The following is a 15,439-nucleotide window of genomic DNA, read 5'->3' on the forward strand; positions in this document are numbered from 1 at the left end:
ATTATCACATAAATTTAAATGGGGAGACACATTGGCTTTCATACATATAGAACATAGCTTATCTGAAGGTACAGACATGTTAAACAGGCTTAAACTTGTCAACAAAGCACAAAAAACGTTTTAAAATAAAACCGTTACTGTCACTTTAAATTTCAAACAGAAAACACTTTATTACTGAATATGTGAAAAAGTATGAAGGAATTGTTCAAAAATTACCAAAATTTCACCACAGTGTCTTAAAGCCTTAAAAGTATTGCACACCAAATTTCAGAGCTTTAACCCTTAAAATAACGGAACCGGAGCCGTTTTACAATTTAACCCCTATACAGTCCCAGATATAGGCTTTGCTAAGACCCAACCAAGCCCTGAGGGGAATACGATACCAAATGACGCCTTCTAAAAGCTTTTTCAGAGATTCTTAGATCCTCACACATGCATCTGCATGCCCTGCTCTCAAAAAACAACTGCGCATTAATGGCGCGAAAATGAGGCTCAGTCTATGACTAGAAAGGCCCCCTGACTGAAAAAGGTGTCCAATACAGTGCCTGCCGTTTTATAAACGTTCCCCAAGATTATAAATGCCAATTGTTAGCCTAAATCTGAATAATATGCACAAATAAAGCAATCGATTTAGCCCATAAAAATGTCTACCAGTTTTTTAGCCCATAATAAGCCCTTTATTCTGTTTGTTTTTGACTAAGAAAATGGCTTACCGGTCCCCATGAGGGGAAATGACAGCCTTCCAGCATTACACAGTCTTGTTAGAAATATGGCTAGTCATACCTTAAGCAGAAAAGTCTGCTAACTGTTTCCCCCAACTGAAGTTACTTCATCTCAACAGTCCTATGTGGAAACAGCAATCGATTTTAGTTACTGTCTGCTAAAATCATCTTCCTCTTACAAACAGAAATCTTCATCCTTTTCTGTTTCAGAGTAAATAGTACATACCAGCACTATTTTAAAATAACAAACACTTGATAGAAGAATAAAAACTACATTTAAACACCAAAAAACTCTTAACCATCTCCGTGGAGATGTTGCCTGTGCAACGGCAAAGAGAATGACTGGGGTGGGCGGAGCCTAGGAGGGATCATGTGACCAGCTTTGCTGGGACTCTTTGCCATTTCCTGTTGGGGAAGAGAATATCCCACAAGTAAGGATGACGCCGTGGACCGGACACACCAATGTTGGAGAAACAGCTCTCTAACCCTCCCCATCTGCCTTATTGGCGGCCATCTTGGGTACTGGCAGCTGTCTTCACAGTCAAAAAAGTGTTGTTTTTTTTAAATGTACACTACTGTTACACCAGATATGAGTGGTGGCACTGGGCAAGTGGGCACAGTATACGCTGTGAAACTGACACACACGCTGGCAGGCAGGCAACTGCAATTAGATTACACAGGAAAAAAAAAAAAGCAGACTGATGTTCTAGCCCTAAAAAGGGCTTTTTGGGGTGCTGTCCTTACAGCAGAGATCAGATGAGTCCTTCAGGACTGTAGTGGACACTGAATACACTAGCCTAGCTATCGATTTCCCTATTAAATCAGCAGCAGCTACACTGTCCCTCCTCTCACTAAGAATACAGCTTCCGAATGAATCTAAAATGGATGTTGTCCAGGAGGTAGGATGGTCTGGGAGGGAGGGTCTGCCGTTGATTGGCTGGAATGTGTCTGCTGACTGTGAGGTACAGGGTCAAAGTTTACTCGATGATGAATAGGGGGCGGACCGAACATCGCATATGTTCGCCGTCCGCGGCGAACGCGAACAAGCTATGTTCGCCGGGAACTATTCGCCGGCGAACTATTCACGATATCACTACTTGTATACACTGTAGGTGCCTTATAGCGTTCTTTATAATTATATACTTAGTATATACTATGTCTAACTGTCAGACTAACTCAAGGCACTGTCTATAGCCTCAGATAACACTGACTGAGTAAAGAGAATGTTACCACTTCATGCCTGAGACAGACTGAGATGTTTGCTGTTGATAGCTTCTATTGGTTTCCTCCTCCTACAGGCCTTTGTTTAGTCTATGAAAAAGTGGTTCCTAACAGGCATCACAATAGCTGCCTACATATGCCAGCAGCCCCCCTAGCCAATATGTCAAATAATTTATATTCCCATCCCAGTGTTTGATTGTTTTTTGCATTCCAGATGATGTCGGTGGCTAGAAATTTAATGGGTCCATTGGGTTGCCAGTATCTTCTAAGGCAGGTATCTGATTAATTGATTTAATTTGGCTGTAAGTCCTTAGGTTAATGTTTTGCTTCCCCGGTCATTAGCGTGCTGGATGGCTCGTGTATTTTCTGCATCTGTTAGTGGTGGGAGGTCTGGGCCCTTTAATTTTTGAGTGCAGGGTCCATATGGGGCTGATGACTGAGCAAATGTGAGGGGTGGTGTCCCTAGATCTTGACCTAGGAGTACTCCTCCCCACAGACTGCTAGCCTGAAGGCCCCTAGGCGCCTATAGGTCTTGCAGGTTGGCTTCTCGCTAGGAGCCAACAGGGCTCAGGTACTCATTTAGCCGCCACCTCCTGGAGATTGATTTTGTGAAAGTCATCTAGTTATATATTTATATATGTTATTAATAAATGCGACCATGTTGGCTACAGCGGATCATGTCCGCCCAACACATGATAAATTGGCCCCATAGAGAGGAAGACTTCTATTGCCTAACATAGGAGTGGGTGAGTGACGTGCCATCATAGGAGGCAGATGAGGCAGCGCCTCCCCTGTCCTATGTGTGTTATAAACTTTTTTTTAATTATATTTAATAAAAAAATAAAAAATAAATTAAAGTCCATATATAATTACCCTAAGGTAAACCCCCCAGTCCCCCCGCTGCCGACTCTGCCTCCATGATACAAGGCTCAGTAATAGGCAATGCTATCAAAGTGTGAGTATAAAAATAATGTTATTGAGAGTGCCTCAAAGGCTAAAGTGTGAATAAAATATTGACATCAATTTAATGAAAATAGTCACAGTACAATCTGTCAAAATAATGATTTCTTACCAGATACAAGAGAGTCATAGGGGCCGATTTATCACAGGTCTGTCTGGTTATTAAGGGGTGGGTTTAAGGTTTTCTGTTGTCATTTCCAGGGAATACCATCTAGGGGTTTTAGCCCTTAAACAATGCCTGCTAATAGTTAATCACTGTAGCTTTATACTACTTTGGCTAAAGGGAGATTATTCATTTTTATTTATGCATAATGTATATCAGCAATTAACTGCTTTGAACATTAAATGTTTATAAACCATTTAAAGCACAATTTGTTGAGATTTGCATTTAGGAATACACTAATTAGTTATCTTTATCTTATATCCCTTGCTTTGGTCAGTTAGGGCTAGTTAGAGCCATCTCTTGCATTCATCTAAACAATCAGTGTGTAGCATGTTGCAGAGTCTATTGAGCTATAGAAAACTGCATTATACATTTGCATTCTTAGTAATGTAAGATAAGTATTAAAGGGCAGTTAATTAAACAGTAAAATATAAAAGAAATAATTGCAATTTGGTAGTTTTGATAAAAACTCTGATTTTACCACGAGTGTCGCTCACTTTACAAATGATGAGGTCAATTCTAATGTTTCAGATTGAGAAAACTGGTAAGATTGGAATTGACACAAATATGTAGTATGTCTGTATAATGTCACTATATCTACTTCCTGGCTGAGTGACTAATGTGTCACTGTGACCACTGAAATTTACAAGCTGAACTGCTCTGTTATTTTCTCTTTTATATAGAGATAACTTCTAGATCAGTGTAAAATGTCAGTGCAGGCTGATGGTTCTTTTGTGTTTCTGAATAAAAAGTGACAACAAAGACCGGTTTATAGTTAACTGTTTACCTAAAAGTCTCAGTTCTGTGCACTTACTGTATACGACGTATCCACCAACACCAGCTGACCAGATAAGTAAAACAGCTACAATTACACCAACAATGATGTACAGATGGAAATGGGATTTATTGGGTTCTGAAATCAAAACATAAGATTAGTTTGTTAAAATCAACGAACACCTGAGTGTGTATGACGCTAGTCATGTGACATCAGTGTGACTTACAGTACAGACCTCACTAGATATGTGCCCAGAGCTCTGTAACCTGTCTGTCTCTCACATACTACAGTGACATCACATGAGCACAATGTTATCAGTTACTGCTGGTCATGTGACATCAGTGTGACTTACTGACTTACAGTACAGACCTCACTAGATATGTGCCCAGAGCTCAGTAACCTGTCTGTGTCTCACATACTACAGTGACAGCACATGAGCACAATGTTATCAGTTAGTGCTGGTCATGTGACATCAGTGTGACTTACTGACTTACAGTACAGACCTCACTAGATATGTGCCCAGAGCTCAGTAACCTGTCTGTCTCTCACATACTACAGTGACAGCACATGAGCACAATGTTATCAGTTAGTGCTGGTCATGTGACATCAGTGTGACTTACTGACTTACAGTACAGACCTCACTAGATATGTGCCCAAAGCTCAGTAACCTGTCTGTGTCTCACATACTACAGTGACAGCACATGAGCACAATGTTATCAGTTAGTGCTGGTCATGTGACATCAGTGTGACTTGCAGTACAGACCTCACTAGATATGTGCCCAAAGCTCAGTAACCTGTCTGTGTCTCACATACTACAGTGACAGCACATGAGCACAATGTTATCAGTTAGTGCTAGTCATGTGACTTCAGTGTGACTTACTGACTTACAGTACAGACCTCACTAGATATGTGCCCAGAGCTCAGTAACCTGTCTGTGTCTCACATACTACAGTGACAGCACATGAGCACAATGTTATCAGTTAGTGCTGGTCATGTGACATCAGTGTGACTTACAGTACAGACCTCACTAGATATGTGCCCAGAGCTCAGTAACCTGTCTGTCTCTCACATACTACAGTGACAGCACATGAGCACAATGTTATCAGTTAGTGCTAGTCATGTGACATCAGTGTGACTTACAGTACAGACCTCACTAGATATGTGCCCCAGTGCTCAGTAACCTGTCTGTGTCTCACATACTACAGTGACAGCACATGAGCACAATGTTATCAGTTAGTGCTGGTCATGTGACATCAGTGTGACTTACAGTACAGACCTCACTAGATATGTGCCCAGAGCTCAGTAACCTGTCTGTCTCTCACATACTACAGTGACAGCACATGAGCACAATGTTATCAGTTAGTGCTGGTCATGTGACATCAGTGTGACTTACAGTACAGACCTCACTAGATATGTGCCCAGAGCTCAGTAACCTGTCTGTGTCTCACATACTACAGTGACAGCACATGAGCACAATGTTATCAGTTAGTGCAGGTCATGTGACATCAGTGTGACTTACAGTACAGACCTCACTAGATATGTGCCCAGAGCTCAGTAACCTGTCTGTGTCTCACATACTACAGTGACAGCACATGAGCCAATGTTATCAGTTAGTGCTGGTCAGGTGATATCAGTGTGACTTACTGTACAGACCTCACTAGATATGTGCCCAGAGCTCAGTAACCTGTCTGTGTCTCACATACTACAGTGACAGCACATGAGCACAATGTTATCAGTTAGTGCTGGTCATGTGACATCAGTGTGACTTACAGTACAGACCTCACTAGATATGTGCCCAGAGCTCAGTAACCTGTCTGTCTCTCACATACTACAGTGACAGCACATGAGCACAATGTTATCAGTTAGTGCTGGTCATGTGACATCAGTGTGACTTACTGTACAGACCTCACTAGATATGTGCCCAGAGCTCAGTAACCTGTCTGTCTCTCACATACTACAGTGACAGCACATGAGCACAATGTTATCAGTTAGTGCTGGTCATGTGACATCAGTGTGACTTACAGTACAGACCTCACTAGATATGTGCCCAGAGCTCTGTAACCTGTCTGTCTCTCACATACTACACTGACAGCACATGAGCACAATGTTATCAGTTAGTGCTGGTCATGTGACATCAGTGTGACTTACTGTACAGACCTCACTAGATATGTGCCCAGAGCTCAGTAACCTGTCTGTGTCTCACATACTACAGTGACAGCACATGAGCACAATGTTATCAGTTAGTGCTGGTCATGTGACATCAGTGTGACTTACAGTACAGACCTCACTAGATATGTGCCCAGAGCTCAGTAACCTGTCTGTCTCTCACATACTACAGTGACAGCACATGAGCACAATGTTATCAGCTAGTGCTGGTCATGTGACATCAGTGTGACTTACAGTACAGACCTCACTAGATATGTGCCCAGAGCTCAGTAACCTGTCTGTCTCTCACATACTACAGTGACAGCACATGAGCACAATGTTATCAGTTAGTGCTGGTCATGTGACATCAGTGTGACTTACTGTACAGACCTCACTAGATATGTGCCCAGAGCTCAGTAACCTGTCTGTGTCTCACATACTACAGTGACAGCACATGAGCACAATGTTATCAGTTAGTGCTGGTCATGTGACATCCGTGTGACTTACTGACTTACAGTACAGACCTCACTAGATATGTGCCCAGAGTTCAGTAACCTGTCTGTCTCTCACATACTACAGTGACAGCACATGAGCACAATGTTATCAGTTAGTGCTGGTCATGTGACATCAGTGTGACTTACTGTACAGACCTCACTAGATATGTGCCCAGAGCTCAGTAACCTGTCTGTGTCTCACATACTACAGTGACAGCACATGAGCACAATGTTATCAGTTAGTGCTGGTCATGTGACATCAGTGTGACTTACTGTACAGACCTCACTAGATATGTGCCCAGAGCTCAGTAACCTGTCTGTGTCTCACATACTACAGTGACATCACATGAGCACAATGTTATCAGTTAGTGCTGGTCATGTGACATCAGTGTGACTTACAGTACAGACCTCACTAGATATGTGCCCAGAGCTCAGTAACCTGTCTGTGTCTCACATACTACAGTGACATCACATGAGCACAATGTTATCAGTTAGTGCTGGTCATGTGACATCAGTGTGACTTACAGTACAGACCTCACTAGATATGTGCCCAGAGCTCAGTAACCTGTCTGTGTCTCACATACTACAGTGACAGCACATGAGCACAATGTTATCAGTTAGTGCTGGTCATGTGACATCAGTGTGACTTACAGTACAGACCTCACTAGATATGTGCCCAGAGCTCAGTAACCTGTCTGTGTCTCACATACTACAGTGACAGCACATGAGCACAATGTTATCAGTTAGTGCTGGTCATGTGACATCAGTGTGACTTACTGACTTACTGTACAGACCTCACTAGATATGTGCCCAGAGCTCAGTAACCTGTCTGTGTCTCATATACTACAGTGACAGCACATGAGCACAATGTTATCAGTTAGTGCTGGTCATGTGACATCAGTGTGACTTACAGTACAGACCTCACTAGATATGTGCCCAGAGCCCAGTAACCTGTGTGTGTCTCACATACTACAGTGACAGCACATGAGCACAATGTTATCAGTTAGTGCTGGTCATGTGACATCAGTGTGACTTACAGTACAGACCTCACTAGATATGTGCCCAGAGCCCAGTAACCTGTGTGTGTCTCACATACTACAGTGACAGCACATGAGCACAATGTTATCAGTTAGTGCTGGTCATGTGACATCAGTGTGACTTACTGTACAGACCTCACTAGATATGTGCCCAGAGCTCAGTAACCTGTCTGTGTCTCACATACTACAGTGACAGCACATGAGCACAATGTTATCAGTTAGTGCTGGTCATGTGACATCAGTGTGACTTACAGTACAGACCTCACTAGATATGTGCCCAGAGCTCAGTAACCTGTCTGTGTCTCACATACTACAGTGACAGCACATGAGCACAATGTTATCAGTTAGTGCTGGTCATGTGACATCAGTGTGACTTACAGTACATACCTCACTAGATATGTGCCCAGAGCTCAGTAACCTGTCTGTCTCTCACATACTACAGTGACAGCACATGAGCACAATGTTATCAGTTAGTGCTGGTCATGTGACATCAGTGTGACTTACTGTACAGACCTCACTAGATATGTGCCCAGAGCTCAGTAACCTGTCTGTGTCTCACATACTACAGTGACAGCACATGAGCACAATGTTATCAGTTAGTGCTGGTCATGTGACATCAGTGTGACTTACTGACTTACTGTACAGACCTCACTAGATATGTGCCCAGAGCTCAGTAACCTGTCTGTGTCTCATATACTACAGTGACAGCACATGAGCACAATGTTATCAGTTAGTGCTGGTCATGTGACATCAGTGTGACTTACAGTACAGACCTCACTAGATATGTGCCCAGAGCCCAGTAACCTGTCTGTCTCACATACTACAGTGACATCACATGAGCAGAATGTTATCAGTTAGTGCTGGTCATGTGACATCAGTGTGACTTACTGACTTACAGTACAGTCCTCACTAGATATGTGCCCAGAGCTCAGTAACCTGTCTGTGTCTCACATACTACAGTGACAGCACATGAGCACAATGTTATCAGTTAGTGCTGGTCATGTGACATCAGTGTGACTTACAGTACAGACCTCACTAGATATGTGCCCAGAGCTCAGTAACCTGTCTGTCTCTCACATACTACAGTGACAGCACATGAGCACAATGTTATCAGTTAGTGCTGGTCATGTGACATCAGTGTGACTTACTGTACAGACCTCACTAGATATGTGCCCAGAGCTCAGTAACCTGTCTGTGTCTCACATACTACAGTGACAGCACATGAGCACAATGTTATCAGTTAGTGCTGGTCATGTGACATCAGTGTGACTTACAGTACAGACCTCACTAGATATGTGCCCAGAGCTCAGTAACCTGTCTGTGTCTCACATACTACAGTGACAGCACATGAGCACAATGTTATCAGTTAGTGCTGGTCATGTGACATCAGTGTGACTTACAGTACAGACCCCACTAGATATGTGCCCAGAGCTCAGTAACCTGTCTGTGTCTCACATACTACAGTGACAGCACATGAGCACAATGTTATCAGTTAGTGCTGGTCATGTGACATCAGTGTGACTTACAGTACAGACCTCACTAGATATGTGCCCAGAGCTCAGTAACCTGTCTGTGTCTCACATACTACAGTGACAGCACATGAGCACAATGTTATCAGTTAGTGCTGGTCATGTGACATCAGTGTGACTTACAGTACAGACCCCACTAGATATGTGCCCAGAGCTCAGTAACCTGTCTGTGTCTCACATACTACAGTGACAGCACATGAGCACAATGTTATCAGTTAGTGCTGGTCATGTGACATCAGTGTGACTTACAGTACAGACCTCACTAGATATGTGCCCAGAGCTCAGTAACCTGTCTGTGTCTCACATACTACAGTGACAGCACATGAGCACAATGTTATCAGTTAGTGCTGGTCATGTGACATCAGTGTGACTTACAGTACAGACCTCACTAGATATGTGCCCAGAGCTCAGTAACCTGTTTGTCTCTCACATACTACAGTGACAGCACATGAGCACAATGTTATCAGTTAGTGCTGGTCATGTGACATCAGTGTGACTTACTGACATACTGTACAGACCTCACTAGATATGTGCCCAGAGCTCAGTAACCTGTCTGTCTCTCACATACTACAGTGACAGCACATGAGCACAATGTTATCAGTTAGTACTGGTCATGTGACATTAGTGTGACTTACTGTACAGACCTCACTAGATATGTGCCCAGAGCTCAGTAACCTGTCTGTCTCTCACATACTACAGTGACAGCACATGAGCACAATGTTATCAGTTAGTGCTGGTTATGTGACATCAGTGTGACTTACAGTACAGACCTCACTAGATATGTGCCCAGAGCTCAGTAACCTGTCTGTCTCTCACATACTACAGTGACAGCACATGAGCACAATGTTATCAGTTAGTGCTGGTCATGTGACATCAGTGTGACTTACTGTACAGACCTCACTAGATATGTGCCCAGAGCTCAGTAACCTGTCTGTCTCTCACATACTACAGTGACAGCACATGAGCACAATGTTATCAGTTACTGCTGGTCATGTGACATCAGTGTGAATTACTAACTTACTGTACAGACCTCACTAGATATGTGCCCAGAGCACAGTAACCTGTCTGTGTCTCACTTACTACAGTGACAGCACATGAGCACAATGTTATCAGTTAGTGCTGGTCATGTGACATCAGTGTGACTTACTGACTTACTGTACAGACCTCACTAGATATGTGCCCAGAGCTCAGTAACCTGTCTGTGTCTCACATACTACAGTGACATCACATGAGCACAATGTTATCAGTTAGTGCTGGTCATATGACATCAGTGTGACTTACAGTACAGACCTCACTAGATATGTGCCCAGAGCTCAGTAACCTCTCTGTGTCTCACATACTACAGTGACAGCACATGAGCACAATGTTATCAGTTAGTGCTAGTCATGTGACTTCAGTGTGACTTAGCAAGTAGTAGAGTTTGCTACAGGGAGGAAAAGATCATATGATTGACACTCCCTGCTAGCGGGGGGAATCTGCAGAAGGCGACATTGCACAAGCATTTCTAGTGAAATGCTTGTGCAATGATAAATGCCGACAGCACATACTGTCTGCATTTATCGATGTGCGGCGGACATGATCGCTACAGCGGATCATGTCCGTCTGCACATTAATAAATCAGCCCCTAATACATTATTACGGATGCACAATGTTTAGAAACATTCGAAATGTAAAACTAATTTCGACATATTCGTTCAAATCGAATTTTGAATGTTCATATAACATTCTTTTTTGAATGTTTGTTTTCGAATTTTAAAGTACTTTTGAAAATATTTGTTCGAATAATCGAATGTTTAACAATGTATTTTACAACAAATTTGAAAATATTATTAACATTCGATTTCAGATTTGCTTTATGCTAATTGAATTTGTAATATTCAATTTCAAAATAGTATTTCTAATGTACACCTATCTTTTATAAATGCAGTATTCCAGCATTCGAAATTGAAACCAAAATTCAAAATCGAAAAAAAAAAATTAAGTTACATTTGAATTTTAAAGATTATTCATTTTTATTAACATTCAATTTTCCATATCGAATTTCGACAATAAAATTTGTTCTACCATTCAAATTTGAATTTAAACACATTCGCCCATCCCTATACATTATATATATTTTAAATATGCTGCATTGATTTTAGTGGAGGGACCAAATAATTAGACTGTCAGCTAAGTAAAATTTAAGCTTTTATGATTCAGATAGAGCATGCAGTTACAAACAGTTTTTCCAATCTATTTTGCTTTGTTCCCTTAGTATCCTTTCTTGAAAATTATAAAAATTGATTGGAGGCTGCACATATATGCCTCTTGTCATTGGCTGCCCCAAGTTGTTCAGCTAGCTCCCTGTATTGCAATGCTGTTCCTTGAGCAAAGGATACCAAGAGAATGAAGCAAGTTTGATTATAGAAGTGAAAAAAAATATAAAAAAATATATGCTCTGTCTGAATTATGAAAGATAAAATTTGGGTAGTTGATTACATTGGGTGAGCCAAAAACAAGAGGCATATTATGTGCAGTCACCAATCCTATCTAGATATGTTTTTCAACAAAGGATACCAAGAGAACAAATCAAATTAGATACTAGAAGTTAATTGGAAAATTTATTAAAATTGTATGTTGTATCTGAATCATGAAAGTTTAATGTTGACTTTACTGTCTTTTTAAAGTTTTAGTGTTTGAAGAAAATCATCATCTTCATTTACCTTACACATCAGTAATAATCAAAGGGAACTGGATAATTCACTATGATTCACAGAATAATAATTTGTTCCTCATGCTTTGCAGTGACTGAATGCTGGAACAAGCCTATTTTTTACAATAAGGCACTTTATATTTACAGTAGAAGCTGTTGAGGTTCCTCTCATTGTATTCATCCTGTTATTAATTATTTTAATTATATTTTTATACAATGCCTCTAAAATACCACAGCCTGTTACTTTTCAGGAATTGCAATTAGTGGAAATAAATTATAAGTACTAATCTATGTGTTTAAACAGTTGTAATAATTGACTGAGGAATCTAATTTACCCCTCATTGGTGCTTCTAAGCTTCTAATTACTCCGTTATTGGTAACACTCACCCCAAAGCACAGTAAGTGGCTCCTTCAGGCTGCTGTGATCCACATGACAGGAGAAACTGTCCCCATGCTTAGGTATCACCTCCACAGTGACCCTGAGCTGATAGGTCCCATCAGGGTTGGGGAGGACTTGTGTTGCCTCCTCTGACATTAAATCGATTTCTCCGTTCTTCACCCACTTGACATCCACAGCTTTAGGGTAAAACCCGTACACCCAGCAGTAAAGCTTTGTCACAGTGTCTGATTGGTGACCGGAAACCTTAACTTGTGGGGGAACTAATAAAGAGAAAGATAAAGCACATTATTACTGTTAAATAACATAAAATATGGTAATTCTTTATTACATCTGTTGCATGAACCAGAGGTGGGACCAAGTCATTGGTTTGCAGTCACAAGTAAGTCTCAAGTCTTTGTATTTAAGTCCCAAGTCAAGTCCCGAGTCAACACAGGCAAGTCCAAGTCAAGTCTCGAGTCAACAAAGGTCTAGGTCAAGTCCTCAGCTTTAAGCTTAAAAAAAAAGTCATTAGTACTCTTTGCATAATATATTGTCAGAGTATTAATTACTGTATATAATGTGTACTAATTCATATCAGGAAGGTGTTTAAAATAGGTTTATCTTTTCCCAGTTCAATTTCAAGTGAGATTTAAACTTTGAAATTGTGACATAAGGACAAACAGTGAAAAAAAAAGTATTTATTAGTAAATAAGTGTAACAAAATGATTATAGAAATAACACAACTGCCAAAAATCATGAAAGAAAAAATGTGGGTTCAGTATCCCTTTAAGTTTAATTTCGGGTTTACTGTCCCTTTAAACTATAGTGCATACTGTGCATGTAGTGGGATGCGTATTAAAACTATAGTGCATACTGGTCAGCTAGTGGGACAATTGATATATATATATATAAAAAAACAATAATGTCTTTATATTCATATAGTGCTTGGTCATTAGTTTTTACCTGTCCTATCTTTTCCAGCAAGACTGATATAGTTTCTAAGAGCTTTAATACATCCATCTTTGAGATAGCTATGGACTCTGTTGGCGACATGCTGTTCCCTGTTCCATCTCTGAGTGCTTATTTCAGCCTCATGTGTGTAAGGCACCCACAATAGTCCATTCGTATCCAGATCAATAAAATTACCACCATCAAAACCGTACTGATAATGCCCCTCTGTATTTCCATCGTCATCCAGCCCACAGTTATACATTAGCTGAAATGTGTGGAGGTCTATAGGGAACACAAAACACAAGCTTGTTAGCTAGCCTGTAAAATACATATTTCTTAAGTAATGTGCCTTATTTACACCCTGTATTTAATTCTTGGTGTGTGCCTTGTTGTCCGATCCAGTAATAAATTATTTCCTTTTAAAGAACATCTTAGTTTGACCTGGTATTTGCTTCTGTGTTTTTTGTCTTCCTCTATCTTCTAGTCACTACTTCTCAGTCTTGTGTCCTCTCTCATTTCAGCTCTCTCTTATAATACATTTCAACCCTAAAGTCTTTGTTGTCTCCTTTCTTGATCACCATCCTCTGCTCTCTTATATATCTATATAACCTGTGCTCTTAACTAGCCTTTTCACCATTCTATGCTCTCTCTTCATCTCCCAGTCTTCATTATGGAACTCTTCATGACTTGAACACTCCACCTTTTGCCATTACATTTAAGCTCCATACCTGTACACTCCACTCTTATACTTCATTCTCTACACTTCAAGCTCATATTTTCCAACCTCTACTATCTCTTGTGTAATATCACTTGCCCTGTGTATTCTTTCTCTCAATCATCTGCTCTATCCACTTCCTAGTTGCAGTGGCATTTTTAGATTCCAAAAATAGTACATTGAAATACACCAGAGCTAGCTTGATAGTCTGATACTTTATAATATTCACAATTAATGTTTTCTGCTTCTTCTCTCTATCTCTAAACATTTACTAAGCATGGAAAATGACAAGGGCCCAACCACACTATGCATATAATATAGACATTACTTTCTTTGGGTTCAAAAGGAACACTCATATCTCTGTATAAGTGACGACATTTTATGGTTGAGAAATGTGTTGCTGTAGATCAGTGTTTCCCAAACCCGGTCCTCACGTACCCTTAACAGGCCTGGTTTTCATTATAGCTGAACTAGTGCACCGGTGAAGTACTCAGCTGATCAATAACCATGGTTATTAACCTGCTCTCACCCATCAGCTGATTATTTCACCTGTGCACTAGTTGAGCTATAATGAAAACCAGACCTGTTGGGGATACGTGAGGACCGCGTTTGGGAAACACTGCTGTAGATTGTAGTTTTTTTAAAGCAATAAATACCTTTATTCTATTATTTCATTGGTTGTATACCCTGTCCTTTAGAAGATCAGTTGAGTGAAAGTTGGGTACCAGTTGACAACCAGCTGGGATTTTCATAAATACATAGTGTCACGGATACCAGGCTGTCAAGGCTACCTCCTCCCATATTGTAGTTTATTGTGTCCCCATCAGCTTCCCTTTTATTGTTACCCTTATTGCACATTGTCACAGAAAGAGCTGATCTGTGGCCGCTAGGCCCTTTCATAACTTGCTGGGCTTATGGAACTACTCACCCTCTGGGCTTGCTAGAGGTCCCCGCTAAACTTTAACTAGGTTGCTCCAGAGGCTCTTCACTCTGCTCTTTTGGGGATTAGTTTTGCCTTTGGTGGACAGGGGTTGGGGTGATTGCTGAGCGGGTGCTCACTTGGAAACCGAGGATTTTGGACACCCCCCCACCTTAGGCTGTTCCTGAGTACATTTGCCAGGTTTCCGCTCTGGTCCCCAGTAACGTATCATGTTACTTTTTGAACTGTGTCATCTGGGGACCAGGAGCTCTCTAATGAATGGCAGCTGCTCCCCCTGGATCACCCCAAAACTGCGACCTACATAATGTGGGGTCTCTATGTGACTATGGCTCATATGGAGGCGCCAGCCTGTCTGGAGGGACGGGAATGGTGGGATCAGATAAGGCTCTTATCAAGATGAGAATGTGTATATGAGCTGTGTGGTTTTCTCAATAAAGTCTGTTCGTGTTTAACCTTAATACTGGTGTTGTCTGGTTATTAGGGTGGGCTCCTGCTATAATCACTTTCTCCACTCTATAGCTATAAGTTCCAGGTACAGGAAGGACCCCTTTGGCGAGGCTACCCAGTAGCCGGAGTCCATCACACCTAGAAATCCTGATTTAGCACTTTAACCCTTTGGCTGCTAAGCCATTTCCCACCTGGGAGCTTTTTTGTTTTTTACTTTTCTTTTAATATTTATTTTTTACTTTTTAAAAAGTTTCCAGATCCCCAAGACT

At 41.1% G+C, this 15,439-nt stretch overlaps 1 protein-coding gene and 1 long non-coding RNA gene across 3 annotated transcripts in view; one reads left to right on the plus strand and one right to left on the minus strand.

Moving 5' to 3' along the window:
• Positions 1-15,439, plus strand: part of LOC128667057 (uncharacterized) — a 157,740-nt gene that overhangs the window by 72,719 nt on the left and 69,582 nt on the right. The gene's annotated exons all lie outside the window — the stretch shown is intronic.
• Positions 1-15,439, minus strand: part of LOC128667055 (uncharacterized) — a 233,165-nt gene that overhangs the window by 43,152 nt on the left and 174,574 nt on the right. For both annotated transcript variants that reach the window (XM_053721938.1, XM_053721937.1), the window contains 3 exons: positions 13,081-13,350; positions 12,126-12,398; positions 3,881-3,979 (listed from right to left, as the gene is read on the minus strand). In XM_053721938.1, the coding sequence (XP_053577913.1) occupies positions 3,881-3,979; positions 12,126-12,398; positions 13,081-13,350 (642 nt within the window). The remainder of the gene's footprint in view (positions 1-3,880; positions 3,980-12,125; positions 12,399-13,080; positions 13,351-15,439) is intronic.

Source organism: Bombina bombina, chromosome 7 (assembly GCF_027579735.1).
Source record: "Bombina bombina isolate aBomBom1 chromosome 7, aBomBom1.pri, whole genome shotgun sequence".
Taxonomy (NCBI): Eukaryota; Metazoa; Chordata; class Amphibia; order Anura; family Bombinatoridae; genus Bombina; species Bombina bombina.